The following is a 23,156-nucleotide window of genomic DNA, read 5'->3' as shown; positions in this document are numbered from 1 at the left end:
CTATTCTTGTACTGGATGAAGAAACGCAGCAGCTTTAGTGACAGCTGTATGTCTGTACTGAGAAACCTGAGACAGTAACCTCTGAAGGGCCCAATCCCGGAATTCCCACAGACGCCTAAACACTTCAGCAGACCACCGCACAGACCCGGAAAAAGGTTTCCAGCAGACTAAAATGCGGGATATTATTTTATCATGGTTATGTTTTGCGCAAAAGGAGACGCGTCTTTAACGTTGCTCTGTTTGACTTTAGTTTTTATGACAGCCGCGCAACATGAGAACTACTGTTTCAAAAAATTCCCCACAGAGGATCTTATGCCCCTCACCACTGCGTATGGACTGGCTTTGGACCATTACGCAGCAGGGAATTGGACGGAGTCGATCAAATATTTGGAATTAAGTCTCAGTTTGTACCGACTTCTTAAAGACAGTGTGAGGTACTGCATGCTGCACTGTAATAAAGCCAAACATGACGAATCCTCCTTTATTGGAGACCGGGGTCTCCACGTCTACTGGCACGTTATGATGAGAGCTGCATGTCAGAAGAAATGCAGGGAACATTTCCCCGCGCTGCAGCTCCCTGTCCCCGGTAGGGAGGTCCTGAAGGACTTCAGCAGCAGATCTCCATACAGATATCTGCACTTTGCTTACTCCAGGGTGAGACCGAGACAGATTTGTGATGCCTCTCCTGTCTTTGCCAGTTTAGGGTTAGAAAAACACGTATTAAAAATCTGACTAATCACTGTTTGTCCAGCTGAATGATCTGCAGAGGGCCGTCCCATGTGCCTACACCTTCCTCCAGAGGAACCCTGAGGACCAGGAGATGCAACAACTCATGGAGGAGTACAAGAACCAGTACGACCTGAGCGGCTACCTCATCGACCATGAAGAACAACCATATCAGGTGGGGACATGCTCTGGATAGAAAAAAGGATTACAGAGAGATCCGTAGTTAAATACTGCACCATGTTTGAACATCAGTTACTGAAGTAAAAACTCAATGAAATATTCAAACAATATTTAGTGTGTTAAGAGTTTAACCATACCTGAAGCTGACTTGAGACTGGAACATAAATTCAAGTGACACCAGTTTGCATCATAAGCTGTTTAACAGAAAATACAGAGGTTATTTTGACACATTATGAGCTTCATCATGTTATTTGGCAAATAGATCTAAACCAGGAGAAGCTTAAATTGCATCATGAGTTTAGGGCAGGTTGATGCAAAACCGTTACTGTAGATTTAACATCAGGAAAAGTACAAATTAAAAATTTCTCCTAAAATATTGGAATTATCATTTGCTAAGGTTCCTCTGACAGCATCAATAATGTCCTCTCCAGGCCTCCTTCCTGAAAGGAGTGAAACTCATGAGTTCAGGCGACTACAGCAGCAGCGTTGAACACATGGAGGAAGCTCTGGAGCTCTACCTGCATGAGTACGAACTGTGTCAGGCAGACTGTGAAGGAATCCCTCAACTTCTACCAGACAGGGACTTCTACTCAGTCATAGCAGGTCAGTATGGAAGCAGCATCTAAATGCACACAGGGCAAATAAATACCAAATACTTCCCATGTCAAAAAGAAGCTTTCTTTAAGATGTTATAGTAAACTTTGTTTTCTGAGCCAATATTTTGAATAGCATCCTGGTTCCTGATTTATTCTTAACATCCTTAGTTTCATTTTTGAATAGTTTACCAAATATTCTCCGATCTGCCTTTCCACAGATGTCTATGTTCACATATTAAGGTGCAAGCTCAAGTGTGAAGAAAACCTGATGCCTAATGTTGGTGGTTATTTTGTGGAGAAATTTGTGGCCACGATTTACCACTACCTCCAGTTCGTTTACTACAAGTGTAAGTTTCCCATCAGCCCCGAAAAAAAAAAAAATACAACTGAGCTTTCCATCACTGTTATTGTTTAACAGCTAAACTGTGTGTCTGCCCAGTGAACGACGGCCGCAGCGCTGTAGCCTCTGCGTACAGTTACTTCCTGTTTGAACCCGAAGACCAGGTCATGAAACAGAACCTGTTGTATTACAAGGCCTACAGTGAACAGTGGGGCCTTCAGTCTGGTCACTTCACACCACGGATGGTGAGAGGAAAACTGTCCAAACTGTATCACCAGTCACTACAATGAAACAGAGAGAGTTTACTTTAGAGTATAGAGTGACAACAGCAGCTTCCAGGTTTTTGTTATTATACTTACAGGTTTTACATTGTACTTTATGCAGTTTACTACATTCAGAGTAAAACACTTTCCAGTCATTAACAGAGACAATCTGACATGGACATATTTTCCACTAGCCCCATGTCTTGTGGGGATTACACCAAGAGATCTAGTTTCACGTGGACAAAATTATAGTCTAAAGACAAGCAACAAAAACTGGGGAAAACATGCTGCGTTGGCAGAATGGGAAGAATAGGAAAAGCAGACTGTTCACACAGTTTCCCAGCATGCTTTATCTCTAGTGTTAACTCTGTCATTACAGTTAAACATGACACAAACGCAGCATTATAGTACTGGGATGGACAGGTCAACCTGATTGTGACTGTTCAATAATCAATGAACATACAGCACTGAGTCCTCTGGAAGCTTATTTGTTCTTGTTGATTTGAAGCCAAACTGGGAGAAGCTGAGATAATTAGCTTGGCCACGTGATGGTCCTGTCTGTGTTTAAACAGGAGGCTCTTCAGCACTACAATCAGACTGCCACTCAAAAGCAGATGCTGGCATTTGCAGAAAAGTACTTACAGCTGGAAGATGAGGTGAGATTAAAGCTCATTTCTGACATTTAGAAATATATTTTTTTAACTAGCACTTTAACAGAGTTTTCCACCTTCGTTACTGCCACTCATCAGTGACATGACAACCTATAATTAAAAGACCAAATGTTGAATGATGGAAAAAAACACCTCAAGAGTAATTATCATCCTTACTGGTTTTGGATCATATGTTGTTAGGATTTTCTAGGACCAGAAGAAGCCGCACTTTTGGCCCCCGAATCTCCTGATGTTGAGTTTGAAGGAATGGGAGACTACGAGGAGTCCATCTATGCTAACTGGAGACAGCCTAAAGGCAAAGGAGATGCCGGGGAGTCCGATTTCTGAAGAGAGCTCAAATGGAAAATTGACATAGAATATTGCAATGTCAGTAATGTCACTAATTATAAATTGTCCAGCATTTTCACTACAGTAACCAGATAAAAAGAAGGGCAGGCCTCTTGTATTTCAGTTGTATTTTCTACTCTCTCATCACAATTTCTCTGATTCTCAAATGTCTAACTGCTATCAAACAGAAAAACAGGGGCCTGGTCCACAACATCATATGGTGCAATAACAGAAAGATGAGACAAGACATCCTGCAGTGCTAGTCTTCACCCAACAGACACACTGAACAAAACACAGTTATTCACATATGTTTTAATGTGTATTTTAATGTACAATAATGTATTTACATTATAATTTCCTCCCCGTAAGTCCAGACAACACAGACCTCTATACTGTGAACAGTGCCAGAGTTCTTTGAAGAGTCCAACTACAATGTGTGTGTGATCACAAATGATGGTGGTAAACACAATGTGACCTGAGCTTTAAGCCAAGTATTTTTCTACAGTGTTTACTTTACTGAATCAAGAGTTCAAGTATGATTAAAGGGAAATGTTAACAGGTTAAGTTCAGTCCGTGTTCGGATCACGAGACCTTCACCAGTCAGGTTCTCTGAAAACTGACAACTCAAATGTCAACATATTTCTTTAATGCTACTGTAGGTTGACTGGCAGTGTAACCTGGATCATCTCTTCTGGCATCTGTCATTATTGTGCAGTTTTTTTAGTGTCACTGGTAAAACAGAGCTTTTCAAGCCATCTGAATGTAGCAACCACAGGACCATGATCCTCTGAAACTGATATAGGAAGGACAGAAAGTGATGGGGGGGGGGGAATTCAAATCAAATTTATAGTGTTACTCTGTTTTTACATTTTTATTGCTTAATATCAATCCATTCAGCCACGATTAAATTCAGAGATAAAGCCTATTTGTCTTAAACTGCCTCATTCTTTTGCAATTTCTGCATACATATAAGTAATTCCATACAATAGAAGTCAAATTTTAATGTGTAAAACCTTACGTATATAATTTATGCATATTAAGGGAGATCCTGTGTTAAATATGGCATCTGCATCATAACTTTGCACTTCTGAATCTCTCTCTCTCTGACACTCATCCATCTCCTCTGTAGCTCAAATGATCAGGAACGCAGATGAATTCTAGTTCAACTACCAACTGCAAAGAGTTTCATCTCCTCTTGATAATTAAATGCTCAAAACAAGCAGCTTTAGGCTGAGAGGCAGGAAGAGCCTTCTCTCTTAGACTTGTGCTTCCATTCAGTGCGGCAGTGTGTCACTGCTTTCTGCATGACTCAGCCTTATGTTACACTATGTACATCAGCACCCATGTTCAGCATACTCGTATGCATTTTGGTTGTATGTGGATTACATATCTTACAGCGGGATAAAACATTCGATGTGTACATGTGCAACTGCCTAACCAGTAAAGTACAAAGTACAGACACAATAAGAGGCCTCGCAGGATTAAACAATGCATTCACGCATTAATGCATATTATGTATTTAGAATAGACTATTGTTTGATAATGAAAGGCAGCGTAAGAGGAGAAATTATGGCTATTACTGTGGAATGTAAAGTCCTCGCACACAAAAATAGTCCTCATCTAGACAGAAAACATATTTGAACACTTCTACTGCACTAAAAAGTCCAGACCAGGAGATGAACACAGTCTTCTTCAGTAAACTCACTTAAAAAGGGTAAAAGCGAAATTACACTAACCAGTGGAAAAAAGTGAACACACTGACAGTCCAAAAGTGAACACACTGACAGTCCAATGCAGTGTTGGTTAGTGTGTGTGTGTGTGTGTGTGTCCAGAAAAAAAACATCTTTGCAGAACCAATGAAGCACCATAAAAAAAAAAAATACATGAAATACAAACTGGAATGAGCACAAAAAAGAGACAACACCACAATGTGGACATTTGTAAGTACAAAATCCCTGATAGCCATTCAGATCTGGTGGAAATGTGCCCTCAGGGCTTTTGTACCGAAAAAAAAAAAAATGTGATTGTCCTCAGGATGGACAGATGAAGCATCAATGAAGTCAGAAAAGGAAAAAGAAAAACATTTGAGGGTTCGTACGTGGAAGACATCTTTGTTTTGTCTCCTTAGATTAGACTGGACACTGTAGGTAAAACCAGACTGCAGAGATAAGACTCAAACTCCCGCAGATCTGGAAAGAGAAAAGAAAGATGAAGATAAAGAAATTGAGAAGATAAGGAGGGAATGATAATGAGAGGAGAAGAAAATGATAGGCTCAACAGGACAGCTAAGATGACTTAAATCAGTCAGAAAACCCTAAAACAGATATGGACTGTACAGCCCTAATATATGGAAGATTAAAAATACCTAAACTAAAACAAATGAAAAAAAGCAGAAATGAAAACAGACTGTCAAGCTGCTTGAAAGGCTGAAGGCAAAAAGCAAAACAAATCTCACTTAAGGCACATTTTTCATTTCATCAAGACAAAGCCAATGTAAACATAAAAATAAAAAACGTCATGGGTATCACATATGACTTTATATATCTGTTTTTATTTTAGGTATTTTAAATTTTCAAAAGCAATGGAGCTAGACCATAGAAATATATGAAAAACAACCCCGAAAAACTCACATTCACCATTTATTATTGAAATTCTCATTAAATCACCAATAAAAGGCCACACAGCAGCAATACTCAGTCGCATTAATGAGGGTACATTCTATGCAAAAAATAAATTAAACTTCTGTTTTCTGAACTGCTCACGAGCTGTCACACATAACACAAATTAAATTATGACTGAGCTGAATTCAGATTTGTGTATTTTACAAAGGCCTTATCGACAGTATGAAAGGGCTTCGCAAACAAATTTAGGCTATATTTGCTGTAGTGTGTAGTTAATTTGTGCTTTACACCTATTCTTATTCAAATAAACATGTGAAAGATACAAAATATGCTGAAGAAATGAGTGACAGATACATGTTCTGGCTTAGGAATATCTGAAAGTAATATGTGACCATAAATAAATGGATAAATAAGCTGAGGATTTTTATAAAATGAATGGCATTATGTTGACAAAATGTATGATGATCAAGGACTAAAAGGCAGGATCATACCTTCCTCTTCGGATGTTCCTGGATCCACAGTGAAGCAGGAACAAGACGGAGGAAGCAGAAAACAGAGCAAAGCAGAAAGACGATCAAGACGGTCAGGTTTTCCTTCAGGATCATAGGTAGTAGTGTGAAAAAAAAAAAACATGCAATAAACCGAAAAACTAAGAGATATCATCTCCGTCTTTGGATATCCAGTACTGATTTCAGTATCTGCAGAATCTAACTAATATTATGCTGTAACACAAGCTGCAGTCATACAATTAAAGTGAAAGATTAGAGTCTGTAGTGAGCATTTCTATGCATGCAGCAGGCATGCCACAGCAAAGCTAGCATGAGGTAACACAGCGTCATAGCATATGAAATAAAAAAGGAAACCTTGGGTCAAATCCAGCCGTGCAGAGAAAACAAGAACAGTCTGAGATCAAGGATATATATATATATATATATATATATATATATATATATATATATGATCATGCACTGCATCAAATCAATACTTCAGTATCAAGAGAGTACTCCACCAATTTATCAGTGCAATCCTATAGACTCTCAATGGATTATTAAAAACCATGTTCTATAAAATGCAAACCCCTTTTCTTGTCAAAAGCAGGTGGCTATTGGTGTGTTATGCTTGTAGGGGCTAATTCAGTCTTCAGTAAATTGTAATTTACTAAAGTCCAAAATGACATCCATCCAAAATGCATGTAATCACCAATCATCACATGAAGAGCTATTTTGACTGAGACGCGTAACTAAATAAGGTTATTAGTAATGATTGTTATGATTTACTGGAAAACACTGGAACATTGCTCATAACAAATTCCTGGACATCAGGTCTCTTCTTTTGTCTGATCAACAGCACAAAACCTAAAAATATTTAGTTTGCTATCACAAAACACTAAAACATTCAGAAAATATTCATATTAAAATATATGGAGCCATTCAATTTTTGCTTGAAAGTGACTCAAAACAAAAACCTATTTCAGACCAACAAACCTAGCTCCAACAGTCCACAAAGAGCTAAAAAGCTTAACAGCCTATCATTCATGCTCAAGACCTCTAAAAAGACAGCAAAGCAACAGCTGTGCGTACAGCAGCATTAGTAAACTCAGTCTCTGGTTGTGAGTAAGGATCAGACAACAAGCAGAGAATCATTGAGCAGCGAGCCACAGGCATGTGTGTTAGCTGACAGAGAAACACAGCAGGCACACACAGATGGAGGCATGTCAGGGCTCTTACTTAAATCCCCAGCCAGTTCCCCCCAGGACTATCGCTGCCAGCAGAATTGCACCAGCGACCGAACCTATTATGATATTGGTACCACTGGGACCTGTGAGAGCGAAGGAGTCAGCCACACATAACAAATATGAAATATTTTTCTTAATTGTTTTTTACTTGCAACACAACTACCCAATCCGATTGGGTGTGTCACAAAAGTCCTAGTTTAAAACTTCTTTTTTAAAATGATTTGTTATAAGAGGTTTTTTTTTACAGAAGTAAGAAAACACTGTAACTGCACTGTGGATGCCTGATGAACATATACGCCAGAGTGTGATTACCTCTGTGTTTCTCTGGGCCGTCTGGTGGAGTGGGAATGGGGATGGGGTCAAACACGCTGCAGTCCTTCCCGGTGTAGTCTGAATCGCAGATACACTTTACCTCATTACTGCAAGTCTGTGAAGAAGAAACAAGAGTGAGCTATTCATCTGATGTCCTTCAAAATCCACATATCTTTGTTTTCTGTAACCAACTGATTTGTGATGCCTTAAGGTTCAGACTCACCCCATGGTGAGAGCAGATGCGAGAGGAGGAAGAGCCTGGGCAGGTGCTGAGGTTGAAGGTGGTGACAGGGAGACAACGGCGCTCCAAACACATCATGTTTGGCCCACATGGCGTCCCGTCCTCCACATATCCCAGGTCCAGGCCATCATCGAGCACTGCATGGCCTCCCCTGTAAAATCATGGGTATTTTATTCTGCTTCCCCCAGAGTTACTAGTCTGAACTAGGGTTACCTCAACAACTGTTATTCAGAACTATCCATACATTATACACATTTTTCATTATAAATTGGCCTGCCATTTATTTTCTTTATTTATTTTCTGATTAGTACATCTGATTTTGTGGTCATGTAAAATACCTAAGATACAACTCGCCTGTTGTTCTAACCCACTAAGCTGACAGAGACAAAGTGCCTCACCTGCAGTCCAGGTATCGGTTCTGGTGGTGGATTGTCAGACTGGTGAGCTTCCCCTGCAGCTCGCCAAACCTCGGCTTCGCCGTCAGATTGGTGCACAGCAGCAAACCACACAGAACATCTCTGATGTAGCCAAACGAGAGGAGATGCAATAATAACATAATGACAAAAATGCTGAAAAAAGTTGAAACGAATGCATGAGGTATTGATAGTTTATGCAGTTTGAATAGTTTACATGGTGCACTCACTGTTTGTTGCACTGGACCCATCCCTGACCAGTGGAGTCAGGACCACAGTTTCCTTTCTCTGTGCCCTCAGAGTTCAGCTTTTCATAGCAGAACCTGTCAGCTGAGTCTGAGACCAGAGGAAAGAACATTTGACTTAATGCACTATGACTCATGACTTTGTTACCGAGCTCTTTTGTGAAAACACACAAAAAAAAAAAAAAACTCAAAAAGTGGGTGAATGACTGCAGCCTACTCTATGCAAGTTCGAATGGCTATAACCAAACAGTACCAGATAACAAGGTTAAAAACATCACCATCCATAGCCACCAGAGCACCATGCAAGAAATAAACCCTCTACATCCAAGTGAAAACCTACTGTAACCCCACAGAGTCCTGCACTGGCCATCTCTGGTCTTACAGCGACCTCCATAACAACGACCCTGAGGAGGAGGAGGATGATGGACATGATGATGAAGACAGGACAGAGAGGAAGAGGAATGCTTTATTGAACACATGAGAAGCCCTGACAAACATAAGTTTACCTGGCCAGCTTCACACATGTAGCCATCTAGTTTGTGGACGTTATGAGGACACTGAAAGAGGAAGGAGGGAGATTGTCTTCAGAGTCAAAGTGAGTTTCAGATTCATTTTAGATGTGTTGGAGCTTTTTTTTTTTTTTTTTTTTTTTAACCTGGCTGGAGTCTCCTGTGCAGGTTTCAGGAATGTCACAGTCATTGACGGCGTCACGGCAGATCACTCCTCTCAACTCGTACTGTAACAAAAAAAAAAAACAAACAAAAAAAGAAAATACACACAGAAGAGGTAAAAGAAAGAAACACAATGGGGGTGAAGAGTCAATAAGGGACTTGACGAACAAAGACAAATTCTGCAGTTAATGTGGTGTCAGATTTGGAGGCTGCTCACCTTGCAGTCCCTGCAGCAGAGCCCGTTACTGCACATGGCATTGTGGGTAAGAGTGCACTTCTTACAGCAGTTGGCTCCACTCCGGGCACATTCCTACAGGTTGGAGACCATTAGTAGCACATAGGAGATTAGTGCATCTGCAAACCATGAGTTTACCTGACATCCTGAACTCACATAACACTGTGGATGCCTGATGAAAATATACCACTACACTGAAAACATGACTTGTGTAGCCTAATTTGATACAAATGTCAATCTTTGCTTCTTTTTAATGAGAAATGATCAGTCAAACTACTGGCAGAGCTGACAACATGATTTAATCTGAGAGTACTCACCACTAGGGATCCACAGTCACATTCCTCTCCCAACTCTACATATCCGTTACCACACTCTGGTGGGTCTAACAGCTAAAAGCATGATATAAGGAAACAGTTACTGTAAATCACTTTCAGGTGACAGACGAGACATTGACTAATATCTCTCACCTTGCTGGGCTTGTTAAAGAGGCAGCTTCCTCCTCCTTGCTGGAGGAACCGCAGGTACTCGTCTATACTGCACCGAGAGAACTTCCTGGGCAGGTAGTAGCTGATTGATACAGAAAAAGGCTTTAAATTCAAAATGAAATGTGGTAACATTTCAACCAATATTTGCTACATAATTTCTATCAATAATGAGGACTGCTACAGCACTTTTACAAGGTACATTTATTTCACTGGCTAGATGGGATAGACATCAAGGAAAAAAAAATTACATAAAATGCCACAATAAAACTTTAGATGCTTTACTTGAAAATGTTTTATCAACTTAAAAGTGAGTGGGATATGTCCTGTTTCCACAGAGTCTTGTTATTTGCAGAGAATTCTTTCTAAATCTCAGGTCACTGATTATTTTACAGTAAAATTAATTCATACCCTGTGTCCTCCATGATACAGCCCAGCCATGGGTCTGGACACCTGCAGTCTCCTGGACACACAATATAAATACAATGAAATAGACTGAGCAGGCAGTTCTGTTCAATTCTGAAATACAGTTTAACAGCAGGACAAACTACGACCTCCATAACAATCAGACAGTCGAATCAACACCTTCATGAAGGGAGGATTCACTGCAGGGCTGTCAATCAGACTGCATCCATTTTAGTCTGACAACAATAGATTAATGAACTGCACATTCCTTAAAGTGCTGCTCTGCTGAATCCTCACCACTTGAGGGAGCTGTTGGTAAAGTAAAGATGAGTTGATGGGTTTTCTCAAAATTTTAATAGGATGCATAAGTTCTCAGTGGTGAACCAATTAAAGTTGTAGAACAGGTTCATACCTCTTGGTTTGGTAAAGACTCTGCAAGTGAGAGTTTTTTAGCTACGAAAAGGACAATAACATTTTTTATTTCATCTCATCAATGCTAATACGCAGAAGGGACAGATTTTTTTAAGAACAGATGAGTATGTATGGTGGAAATAGGACAGAGGTGGAAAGAGCTTGCAGAAAAAATGTTTGCTTAGTTACACCAGTTCTTGCCACATCCCTGAATCCTGTTCATGGTCTCAACCAACGTCTTTGATGTGTGTGCCCTACCTGCAGCTGGACGCTCCTTGTTCCTCAGCATGCCGATGTTCTGGCCAAGACTCTGACACAGTGTGATGGCCATGGGACCCACACTGCCGAACTGAAGACACAAGGACAATAGGTCAAAACATAAGCGAAGTGGCCTGATTCAAAACTCACACAGTAATTTATGAGGATTGTTGGATAAATGCCATGATTTGGAGTCTGTCTAATCTAAACATTATCCAGGGCACAAGGCTCACCTCATTGATTCCTCCACCCCTGGTGAGTGAGCAGATGCCCCCGATGTAGGCCGCCTCACTGCGGCTGCTCATGAAGGTCCTCCCACTGCAGAAAAGACGAGGAAATTGCTGTTATAGCAGGAGGAGGAAAAAAGGAGGTGATGATAGAGGAGAAAAAGAAAATTTAAAAAATGAGCAGCAATGTGAAAAGGAAGAAAGTGGAGGGCAAGTAGGAGAAAGATGGTAAAGAGAAGGAGAGGAAGAAGACAGAGGAGGAGAAGAAAAAAAGAAAAGATGCAGAGTGGAAGAGGAATAATAAAGCCATATAAATTGGGGAGATTGAACCCACGAGAAAAGGTGCACAGCGTCGCAGCGTTCCTTGATGCTCTCCTTCCTGTACTTCATAAAGTCGCGTAGGGTGAGCAAGGCGTCGTCGCCCACGGAGACCCGGTTTTCAGTCGACCAGGTTTCCATGGCCACCAGGACGATGCGAGTGTTGAGCTGCTCCTTATAGATCTCAACACATCAAACATGGAAATATCACAAGCAAAAATAATGCAAGAGACATACCAAAAAAAAAAAAAAAAAAAGTGAGAAATGTAATAAAAGGTTGAGATGGATATTTCTACATGGGAAACATGTTAACAGTAATAAATTAGCCTTGGATTAAATTGTGATTTTCCAGTTTAAAAGGGGCAGAGAAGAATTAACTACAGAAACGTTATTATCTGGCATAAAGTTGGACCTTGTAGTTGGCTGTGGACTAATTCCAGCCCAACTGTTTCCAAGTAGACAAGCTTGTTCTCATTAGTTTAGTATTTAAATATATGGAGACCGTTGTAGCTGACTACTTTAGCAATGAAGTGGGAGATGGCAGGTGACAGTTGGTTGTCATGGAAACCGCAATCACTGTCAATCACTATATAGGGTTTCCTGCCTGTCTTCAGCAAGAGCACGAGATTTCCTGCAATAGATTTACTGAGAGTGACGTCCCATGGTGCAAAAAAATAAAAAAATAAAAATAGATGACAGGAAGAGGAAGCTCACTCCAATATTTCCACATTTGTGGATTCAGATGCTTTTTAAAAATCACTCACTGCATCGGCCATGTTCACCACTGCTTTGGCAAAGTTCTTCGTCTGAGTGGTCGACCGACGGAGCTGGACAAACTAACAGGAGGAGAGGGAGAACACTGTGTTAGTGACTTTCTTCTTTTTCTGTGCTGATTACAAAGTCTTATCAAAGCAGCAGCAACTGATTAAATCCTTAATTTAAAGAGCAGCACGCTCACTTATTATTACTCCCTCCATGCTGCAGCTACAGAGATAAGGTAGAATAACCTTGGAGCTGTGAACTTCACATCATCAGAGCAGTTTTCTGGGTATTTCGGTGCAGAATGACCATTGACACGGCCCTGAGGGGACTTATCTTTTTGTTTTATTATTTTATAACAATAATTTTGAAATGCAAGAGATGACTCTGTGTTAAACAGTCTTTTCTGTACTTATGAGCAGCAGCCTTAACAGCAGACCTCTACTTAAATATAACCTAACCATGTTTTACTTTCCAAAATGTATCTTCATTAAATGGTTATATTCATTATACAGTTACAGTGCCTGCATTAAAACGAGTAAACCAATTTAGATATTTTTCACAGCTGAATAGTTCTACTTTGTTGCTTTGCTGCATCTGATTGTTGGCCCCTTGTCAGAGGAGTACAGTACAAGGACTACAGAGGACTGATCCAGGACTTTGTGCACTGGTGCCTGCAGGACCAGCTCCAGATCAATGCAGGGAAGACCAGCGAGCTGGTGGTGAACTTTCAAAGGCACAGAAATGAATTTCAGATTAAATGAATTTCAGATGCCCCGCTCACACCTACCAGTTCATGATCGTTGACAACCATCAGCTCGATGTACTTGGTCTCAGTCTGGACTGTGCGCTGACCTCGCCGCACCTGCAGGGGGCAAAAGAAGTTCATACAGGGTTCATGCAGACGTTTGGTTCTGCTGTCAAAATAACCTTCACATGGGACAGACATACACACATACACACGAAGCCAGCAGGTGAAACCATTACTCAACGTGAGCACACAGACATGCTGATGCTGGTGAAACTCTAGTCTTTGTCCTTGGTAAGGTAACACAACTTAAAGGCAACAATTATTACATATAACATGACTTTGTATCTGCAAAGATAAACTGCATTACTTGTCTGATTCATTTTGTCAAAGTCACTTCATTTCAAAGGCCCTGACATTTTGAAATAACCATCTTATTAATATGATCATAAAATAAATATGATTAGTTTTTCAGGAATTTCTTTGCAAACTGAATTATTGAGCAAACTGGAATTTTGACCTGATGATGGTGGTAGAGGTTTATGAAAGGTCTTGCAGCTCAACCGGCAGGAGACATGAAGGTCTACAACTAATGTCATCTAATCCATCCAATAGCTGACCAGATTGTCACCTGACATCAAGACTCCATGGGCCCTGCTGGCTAAATGGTTAAATATCTGATGTTTTCATCAGGGTGACACTTTTTTCAAGGCATCTGGCATGTTCCTATCAGACCATCTGTGTGCGGACACTGAGGAAGTAAGGGAGTACTGGGAGTAAGAGAGTCACAGAAGCTATATGAAAACTGACTTGTCTTTTTGAACGTCTCAGTCCTTCTGAAAAGATGGGCTTTTCTTCTTCAGACTGATCGTCTCCACCCTTCACCTCCCTGTCTCCATCAGTATGGCCGTCCGTCTGGCCCTCAGGCTTTGTGCTGTTCATAGAGCATCCTGGGACACACACACACACACACGGTATGAAGAGACATAGTACAAGTGAGAGTGAGAAAGGTGGCTAGTCATCAGTCCGGGGACGGATGTAACTGTGTATTTTTGTCCACTGATCTGCCAGAGAAATCAATATCTCACAGCCAGTGGAGAAGAGACGATGAAAGGGGAGAGAGTAACAGGCTAGATGGGGTGAGAGAAGGGTGAGGAGGCAGAGGGAACAGCAGGGGTTAGGGTAACAGGAAGGAGGGAGGAGATGAATCCAGAGAGCCAGAGAAGAAATGGAGTGAAATGAGATGTTCAGCAAGGGCAAGGAGGGCAGCTGGAAAACCTGAGGAGGATACTGTATGCTGCAGCGTGTGTGTGTGAGAGTGAGTGTAACAGGCTTGCATTGCAGAACATTTGATTGGTTTAGATCACTCAATGTCAAAAACATGCTGCCTCCAGACAATTAATAGCACACAGGCTTTGGGATCATCGGTAACAAGCTGCATCCAGTCAGGAGTCATTAAAATCTGAGCCTGATAATTTTAATTCCAATAAATACATTCACTTTTAACAGAAAAACACAGACCAAATATGTTTTAGAAAGTTCAATCAAAATGAGATGTCAAGTCTGTAATTATAGCTGGATTTGTGCAGCAGGTTTTGTGACACATTTGGATTGGTTTATAAAATAGGGATTTTGTATATTATCAAAAGTTTAGCATTCAATTACAAGAGAATCAAAGTATTTCCAAAGCTCATAGATATTCCAAAGCATGGAACAGTAAGGAGCCTCTAGGAGTCTCCCTGAAGTAACGAGGGCGGGGGGTCCTACCTGGACAAGGAGGTGGGAAAAGGTCAATGTCCGGCATACGATACACAATGTGGCCATTCTGCTCCTGAACGGCCTCAGGAGAAAAACGTAAACACAGAGCGACAGGATGCATGGATTCGTTTATATGACATTTTGCAGTTAAAAATTATACCAAAGTAAAACAACTTCACCTCAAGCCTAAAAAAAAGAGAGGGCACAGTGTTTTTTAGAGGGACAAAAATCTGACACTGCCTGTTAAAGATGTTCTAGGCTGGATTGACAGAATTGCAGAATGTGTAGATCTGAACAAATCATGGCTGTAACCTTAGGTGGTTACATCTTCTCAAACAAAAAAAATAAATAAATAAATCACAAGCTTTCAAATGATTCTCCTTCTGAATATAAAAGCTTCTCTGCGTGACGATAGTGCTGACGTGTCCTATGAGCCGGAGACGGATCAACAGGGAGGAAAGTGCTCTGATGCATAATTAATCAATCACTGGGCTGTCATAATGGCAATAACACTCCTGAACACTGTGGTACACTTGAGCTGAGGATAAATACTTTATGAAAATGACCCATCTGAGATAGAGAGCCAAGGAGAGAGAAAGAGAGCGAGGGGGGTTTGAAGATGAGCTGGGAGGTTATTGATCCATCTATCCAGCCCATGTAATTGAGCTGTACTCTACTTACTGTGAGCCTTAATGGAAAAAAGCTCAGCCTTAACACTTTCTTCCTATTTTCTTTGGCCATTTGCTTACATTTCTTCTCAATAATACCTATATTCTAAAATCAAATCTGAATAGTTCTGGAAGCTCTAGAAAGCTTGTTCAATGATTATTTTAATTTCATCCCTCTATCAGAACATGTGCCCCTCAGATATGCAACAGGAGATGTGTTTCAGTGGTGGTGGATTATGTATCACCTCAACACTTTCCATACAGCAACTCAGAGATAAAGTGATGTCTGGGCTGACTTTGAGTCAAGGTGATGTAGGGAGACAAAATAAGACTGGAGAGGCTCACCTCTACACTGGCAACAGGTTCGATCCCATATGAGAAGTTCCCATCAGAAAACATCCCTCTGAAAATACAGAAGCTGGTTAGTTTAGCTTAGCACAAACACTATTTAAGATGTACCTCATTTGTTTAAATTAGGACAAAAGCCAAGCGTAAAATGCACAGAAATTTAACTCACTGTAGGCCGTGGCACGTGGACAGAGCAGCCCAGGAACCTGGCAGACCCCGCACATGTCCGTGGTAGTAGCAGTGCTCCCCCCCCTGGAAATAAACAGAGTTTGGATTTCATCATCCAGTAACATGTTTACATCAAATTTCAAAAAATGAAGCCAACATTAACTGCAAGGCCCCACTTCTACTGATACTCAAGCCCCTAAATACACACAGGGCAGGTATTCACTATCAGCATGGGGCCTAGAGTTGGCCTGTGGGTCATCTGAAGGATATCTCTGACTACAGTACGACTGGCAGAAAACCAACTCCTGCAGAGACACCAGATGAGTTGAGTTTCAGGAAAGGAAAGGCTGCATACATACAGTGTGTGTGCGTGCGTGTGTGTGTGTGTGGTTGAATGATCAGGTAAAGTATAGGAAGGACAACAGTCAAATGGGAGCTGACTGGTCCTCAGTACATGCCCACATTTTCGAAGCTTCATCCCCTCTGGCTGTAACTGACGTTTTCAGTTAGTCTCTTGCTGTCTCCAAGCACAAGCTCAAACACTTTTAACAACTTCATCACTTTATTAATATTCTCATATTTCAGAAAGTTACAGGAAATATTTTACATACGTTTTTATATGACAACCTGTGACATGTAAGTATTATTGAATAAAATACATGATACTTCCAGTTTGCAGGCGCAGCTTTAAGGTACTACCTGTAGACCACTCTTCCAGATAGAGCCGCCTGATTATTCATAATCCCCCGAAAAGCTCCAAGTGGACACTCACGCTTTGAATATAGTGTTTCCATGCTGCCTCTCACAGTACAGGAACGATCAGATTACAACAACTGGAGAGGAGACAGTCAAGCAATACATGCACGTGTTTAAAAATGTGCGCTAACTGAAGCTGTGGAGAAGAAAATAAACTGTGCATGGCAGACAATTACACTCAGGAGAGAATTCTTAATAATCCAGCAGGCCTCATCTAAGTGGATTTAAATTACAGTCATGTGTTTGTTTGCAGCAATGCAGAACAACACAGTGTGTGCACGAGTCAGAGAGAGGGTCGGTTTCAGGTGTTTGTAATGAACCCCAATAAGTGATGTCTGCCACATGAGCCTGCTGTTGTCTGGCACGGCCGATAGACCAAAAAGAAAAGAGGCTACTGGGAGCTGTTGATTTTTATGCTTCATCAATCTTTACTCTGAGTTGAAATTCTGTCAAGTCAAATATGACCATGTAAAAAAAAAAAAAAAAATATTTCTCACCAAACATGATTTCTTTGATATGCTCAAGTAAAATTAAAGGAACATAATGTATTTTCAGGTATTCTGCAGCATGAGCACTGGTTCTAAAGTAGGCTACTACACTGGACTCGCAAGGAGGAAATTTCTAAAATTTCAGCTATGACCTTTTCAGAGGTAGATTAAATCATACACATAATCAACCAGGTTTTTGTTGATGGGTCATCAATCGCTGACCTGTTGGTCTGTCAACTATACCATCCTCATCCAAGAGAGGAGGCTAAAATCAGAGGTATCAGATCTAATTAATTATTAATTCATTCTAAGCTTTTGAACTGAATACAGTCTAATGCAAAACAATAACCACTTTTAAGTTCAGTTATTTTTACGAAGCTTATTTAGATTCAGCGTTGGTTCGTTGTTTCAGCAGTCATAGCGAACAGTGGGATAGCTCACAGCACTTAGCCCGGGGCTGGGTAATAAATAAATAAAGGGCAAGATTACAAGGCTAAATGGAGGAAATCAAATTGCCTGACACAGCAGACACAAACTGACTGAAGGACTGAGTGTGCTTTTCAGAGGTGATGTATGCACTTCAGAAAAAAAACAGCCACTCACACATGCAAATAAATCACACCGCATAAGAAATCATGTCTAAATCTAATCAAATGTTTCCAGACACAACGAAGTCACAATGGTAATCTGCCTATTGTGTCATTTCTGGAGGAATGCTTTTACATTTGGTTAGTACATGTAGCAGTTAGTTAACTAATAATAGGCTGTAGTGTTAATAGCTATCTGTCAACTATTTTACAGTCACAGTATAACTGGTTGAATATGCAACATCTAAGCCAATCAGAAAGTAGAAAGTATTCATCTCGAAAGAGATGCTGTATTAATCAATCACTCAGGCTGTTTAAATTTAAAAACTGACTGGAGGTCTGTTTTCTTGCAGTAATTTTATAAACTTCTATATTTATATAAATGTTCATCTCTGTTCTTCCCAGACACCATTGTCCCCCAGAACTGATGGACAAAATATCTACAGCATTTGACATTAATACTTTTATTTGTACAACATCGCAAATTCTCTGCAAAGTTTTTGATGTGGAATCCGTATATATTTCATACTGTAATCTTTTTTTTTTTATTATATTAGATAGGTCTCCTTGCAGCTGATATTCTATATGTCTTTATTTTCATATTCATTTGTTTGATTTTAACCTGTCAGACTCTGTGACTTGTGCCAGTATCACACATCTGGCAGATGAGGGAAGAGGGAGGCTGTAAAATTTGGTTGAGTCGTTTTTGAAAATGGGCATGATTTGAATTCCCCTCACGACATGACAAAGTAGACCCACGGTGCTGCTGCTGGTTACCATGGCAACTATCTACTGATTGGTCAGGTGGTCTTTGATAGAGGAAAATAGAGATGGAGAGAGAGAGAGAGAGAGAGAGAGAGAGAGAGAGAGAGAGAAACAGAACATTGAGGGACAGAGACTAAAATAAAGTAGAATACAGACAGAAAGAGACTGACACCCGTATGGTGTTAAGTTTCAAACTGTCTGCATTAACTGTGCATCTCTGAGACTGTGTAAACAAAATAGACTCAACATTACTACAATGCACAACAATGTCAACTATTCCATCATCTGTGCCTGTGCAGCTGCAGCTAGAATGTCACTTTTAGACACATTTCAAAAAATTCAGGACGATGTGTGGACTGACGAGTTGAAGAAGCCAGAGTATGGAGCAGGAGTCAGCTAATACGGACCTGAAGCTAAACATAACTGAAGTCGTTCACACTAATCTCTAGAAGGGCAAAGCTTGAAGGGCAAATTAAACTACCACCTCTGCCACTTGCTCAGAAATTCTGCTCAATTTCACGCCCTCAGGATTATGTTCTAATTTTCACTGGACAAAAAGTCTGCATGGTATTAGCACAAAATTGTTTTATCTATTAAAATGACTGGGGTCAATAACTAGCTTGTTAAATTCTGAGACAAATGAGGATGCCAATATATGGCAACAGCTTATTAAAGGAATACTTCAACATTTGCGAGGCTGCACATTATTTTCTTCTCGAATGCTAGCTGTTGCATCATATTTGCTCTATAGACATTATTGTGTTGCCGATTTCCTCAACCAACTGTCAGCAAAAAGGTGAACAAGTATATTTTCTAAAAGGGTATAACCATTTCTAGAGCATAGGCATACCATATTCTGGGATGGCTGTCCATCCTCGTCATAGTGACGCTCCACATAATCGGTGGACAGGAGATCGCTGGAGAGGAGGGAGAAAGAAAAAAGAAAAGATCATTTTAACATTTAATTGCCGCCTGAATTCAATACATCTGTTACTGACAGAAATGATTGTAGCAATGAGTCAGACCATCAGACTGTTGACCATTAATATTATCCTCCACTCCAAAATAATCAGCATCAAACATTATGACCTGCACCAGTCTAGATCAACAAATGGTGGCTCATCAGTAAAACCAAAATCAGTGAGGTCTGACCCATTGCAAGTGCTCAGACAGAGTAACAGGTATTACAGAAATGCAGTCCATTAGAGCAAAATGTGTCTCTGTGAAGGGGGAGGGGGTTACATACTGTAACTGGTAGGCAGTAGGAATGTAAGTACAGTCATGTCGGTGGGTGTCTGCTGTAACCATTAAACCATTGTTTGGTGGGCCTGTGGTGTGGATGTGTGAATGCTCTGCAGGCATGTGTTGACTTACTGATTGAGTTCCAAGTCAAGGATGAAGGATGTGCCAAAGGCCTCCACCAGGAAGCTGCTCTGAGCCAGATGGACCGGCTGAGAAGAAAAAAAGATGGAAGAAGGATGTAAATTTGAAATCAAGGGTTTTGAGAATATATATAGTTTAGTATGCAACAGGGGAAATCCAACGGTTTAAGTTTATTATGTCAAGTAAATTTTTGCATATAAAGGTCAAACTGGTCTCAGAGGGCTTTGCAAAACAAACACCCTCTACCCTACATCTTCTATTCAAACAAGGAAAACCTTTAACAGGGGAAAAAAAAAGAGGAGAGACCACAGGAAGAGGAGCAGGGAAGGATTAACTCCTTCCCTTTCGAATTACAATAAAGAAAATGTCTCCATCTCTTTAATCCAAGGTTATGCAATGATTTTTATGCTATAGCTCCAAGTTTAGGTCTCATGGCTCCATCTGTAGTGAGGGCAGGAATTCAGTATACTGGTGGTTAAACAAACTAAGAACTAGGAAAAATCAGTACTTTGACATCTCACGGTCCTTTTCAGTAAATCATGCAGCTCTAGTTTGTATCCTTGCAAACATAGATTCAAACAAATGACTCACAAATTTGTCAAGTATTTCATGCTTTGAGGAAACTGTGAAAAAAAATGTGTGAAAAAATGTGACAGAATATGATGTAGAAAGAATGTAGGAGGGAGGTGGACTGACAGATGTTCAATATGAGATAATTCAACAGCACGAATAGAGAACAAAGCAACAAAGCCTCTGATGACAAGGACTGTCCTCCTCCAGTGACCTCTCCCTGAAGGCAAGACAGCCCCATCCATCTCTGAGGCTTTTTGGATAAGACTGTGTGTTGGTGCTCATCGGCTCTGCCTAACCTTTCTACAAGGTGAACCCCATCCACAACATAAAGACAGAGAGCTCTGTGGTGGCCCCCATCGGACCTGCTCAATAATATTACCATGCACTTTCTGCAAACCACTTAGTATCAATCTAAACCTCCACTGGGTCTATAGTGGACAATAAAAACGCTGCAACAGACCCTGTGAGCAGAGAGAGGGAAGCTGCATCAGAGCTCTGACAACAAAAAATGCATTTTATTGTATTTTTTAACATCAAATCCTATAAATTAGAATTCTGTCAAACAATCAGTATCTCAGATCAAGATGCTTTATCATGAAGCCCACAGAGATAGCCAGGGTGAGAGTTTTTAGAAATTAGTCACTAAACTATTTTAAGGCATAAAACACAATATTTGCTCCTAAATATGAGCATAACTGTTTCTGCTCTGCCCTAGAGGGAATACAGGTCACAGAAAAGAGATTTCACTTAAGGCCATTCAGAAAATTACATCTGTATTCATTGTTTTTTGGGGGTTTCTATGGCCTTTTAAAGTTGAGATTCATTAAGAGTCTTATTTCTGGAAACTTGGCAAATGTAAATGTAAATCCATCATGAGAGCTCCTAGATTTTCAGAGGTCATGAGACAACCTGCTGACCACAGAGGGCAGCTCAAGGTCAGGCCTGTGTCATGTCCTCTGACCAGGCCCGTCACTGACTGACAGACAGGGTTTATAGCAAAGGTAACTAGAGAGGACAGGTAGAGGTGTGAAATATAATCTAATGGGTTGGAAAGCAGCACGCGGCTGAAGAGGGGTGGGCTGAGTTTTTCTTTTTCTGCCATGTAGTGTTGTTGGCATCATGGGAGGAGGGTAGAAGTGACAGACATGACCTCAAAAGAAGGCTCCAACTGAACCAAACCCAGAGATCCTTTGTGTTTTGCTACTTAAATAGATTATATTTACCTATTTGTTATTTAGGCTTTTATGCTATTTTTTAGAAAAATAGGCGCAAACTAAAAAAAAAAAAAAAAATCCAGTGCATGTTGATCTACTGTTGTTGCAAATCTGCATTGACTGAAGCCCATTTACTGACCAGAACAATTTAATCTGACCGAGATTAAAAGCCAACGATAATAAATGTGTGCTCAGTTCACGTCTTAGATGAAATCACCCACAGGTGCGAGCAACAACTCACCTGCACCCCCGCTGTGTGGTTTTTGACCCGGGTGTCCAGGCGGCTGTGGAGCAGCTCCTCCGTGGAGTGGATCTGCTGCAGCAGTCGCTTGGGCTGAACGAGCTCCTCTGCAGGCGGCTGCTTTACTTCCAGGCTCGCCCATTCCCTCAGACCTGCAGGGGACACAGGAGGAGGGCACAGTGCACAGTGCACGGCCAGGAAGAGAAAACTGAAGGTGTGTGGATCTGAACGAGATGTTAGATGATCTGCAGGTTCAACAGCTGCTTGTTGACACCCATGCAAACAATTAACGCCGCCCTCGTTAGAGAGCGCAGGTTAAGTGGACGCAATAAATGACAGAAAACGTAGGATTTTGCTTTTATTTTTTCCAATTCATCAGTTCAATGTAATGAACTAAATCGTGAGGTTAAAGCAAAGCGTCGGAGCCTCTTACCTGTCACGGTGAACCGCGCACACGCTGCAGCGAACAGCAGGCATCTCACAGCGAGCATGATGCTCACATAGTCCCAGTGATTTCCCAGTGCAGCGCCGTTAAAAGAACTGATGGGAGCCGTGAGCGGAGCTGCAGCAGGACTGGAGCTGGCAGTGAGGACGAACACAACAGCGGGGTTCCTTTAAACGCGGCGCCCGCATTTCTCACCTCCCTTTCCGCTTTTACCGAGGTGACAGCACCCTGGCGCTGCTGCTCCGCTGGGCTGTAGCTTCATGCCGTGTGTCGCTGTCACACACGCGCGTCTCTCTCGGCCCCGACGTTACTGCTCCTGTTTGGAGGCTGCGCGAGGAATCAAGGAGCACGTGGGGTTCGAGGGTCCCACCCACGCCATTTACAAGACTCGGGTCCGAGGACCCGGTGTTCACAGCTGATTCAATGAATACATGTTTCTTTCAGGAATAGCCAACACCTTTAAAGTAAATGAAGTTTCTATTACACTGGCACAAGTTAAAGATGCGGTTTTTCTTCTACATATAATTTTAAAGTGGCTTTTAATATTTTCAGAGTTAATGACAATTATAAGCACAAAT

General features: G+C 41.0%; 2 protein-coding genes across 3 annotated transcripts; one reads left to right on the top strand and one right to left on the bottom strand.

The window, feature by feature from the left end:
- Positions 1–47: 47 nt before the first annotated feature.
- On the top strand, positions 48–4,028 carry LOC113135845 (endoplasmic reticulum protein SC65-like). The gene is made up of 7 exons (XM_026316156.1): positions 48–654; positions 752–901; positions 1,338–1,509; positions 1,721–1,849; positions 1,942–2,087; positions 2,678–2,761; positions 2,957–4,028. Exons 1-7 carry the CDS (start codon positions 193–195, stop codon positions 3,101–3,103), a joined length of 1,290 nt encoding a protein of 429 aa, XP_026171941.1. The 5' UTR covers positions 48–192; the 3' UTR covers positions 3,104–4,028.
- Positions 4,029–5,961: 1,933 nt separating this feature from the next.
- Positions 5,962–22,750, bottom strand: adam11 (ADAM metallopeptidase domain 11). 2 transcript variants are annotated; one of them, XM_026315570.1, is made up of 26 exons: positions 22,567–22,750; positions 22,134–22,285; positions 20,097–20,173; positions 19,573–19,639; positions 16,128–16,210; positions 15,956–16,013; positions 14,952–15,015; positions 13,995–14,134; positions 13,227–13,301; positions 12,442–12,513; positions 11,694–11,860; positions 11,366–11,450; positions 11,133–11,223; positions 10,470–10,521; positions 10,044–10,143; positions 9,894–9,965; positions 9,559–9,651; positions 9,326–9,406; positions 9,177–9,227; positions 9,011–9,074; positions 8,656–8,761; positions 8,411–8,530; positions 7,995–8,163; positions 7,772–7,886; positions 7,452–7,542; positions 5,962–6,233 (listed from the first exon to the last, which is right to left on the bottom strand). In XM_026315570.1, exons 1-26 carry the CDS (start codon positions 22,622–22,624, stop codon positions 6,197–6,199), a joined length of 2,340 nt encoding a protein of 779 aa, XP_026171355.1. In that variant the 5' UTR covers positions 22,625–22,750; the 3' UTR covers positions 5,962–6,196. The 2 variants fall into 2 exon arrangements, with proteins under 2 accessions (XP_026171355.1, XP_026171357.1); XM_026315572.1 differs by lacking the exon at positions 13,995–14,134 and having other exon boundaries at positions 13,227–13,366.
- Positions 22,751–23,156: the final 406 nt, after the last annotated feature.

The sequence above is a fragment of the Mastacembelus armatus genome, chromosome 19, assembly GCF_900324485.2.
Source record: "Mastacembelus armatus chromosome 19, fMasArm1.2, whole genome shotgun sequence".
Lineage (NCBI taxonomy): Eukaryota > Metazoa > Chordata > Actinopteri > Synbranchiformes > Mastacembelidae > Mastacembelus > Mastacembelus armatus.
Note: the sequence above shows the minus strand (reverse complement) of the source record. Positions and strands in the feature narration are given on the sequence as shown.

What these genes read in the sequence shown, in the direction of transcription:
- LOC113135845 (XM_026316156.1), top strand. Translation starts at nt 193, where the DNA reads ATGGTTATGTTTTGCGCAAAAGGAGACGCGTCTTTAACGTTGCTCTGT. An exon ending in CTTCTACTCAGTCATAGCAG is followed by an intron (nt 1,510 to 1,720) that starts GTCAGTATGGAA and finishes GCCTTTCCACAG; the next exon opens with ATGTCTATGTTCACATATTA. An exon ending in ACTTACAGCTGGAAGATGAG is followed by an intron (nt 2,762 to 2,956) that starts GTGAGATTAAAG and finishes ATATGTTGTTAG; the next exon opens with GATTTTCTAGGACCAGAAGA.
- adam11 (XM_026315570.1), bottom strand. Translation starts at nt 22,624, where the DNA reads ATGCTCGCTGTGAGATGCCTGCTGTTCGCTGCAGCGTGTGCGCGGTTC. An exon ending in TCCACGTGCCACGGCCTACA is followed by an intron (nt 16,014 to 16,127) that starts GTGAGTTAAATT and finishes CTGTATTTTCAG; the next exon opens with AGGGATGTTTTCTGATGGGA. An exon ending in TGGGTCCAGTGCAACAAACA is followed by an intron (nt 8,531 to 8,655) that starts GTGAGTGCACCA and finishes TGGCTACATCAG; the next exon opens with AGATGTTCTGTGTGGTTTGC.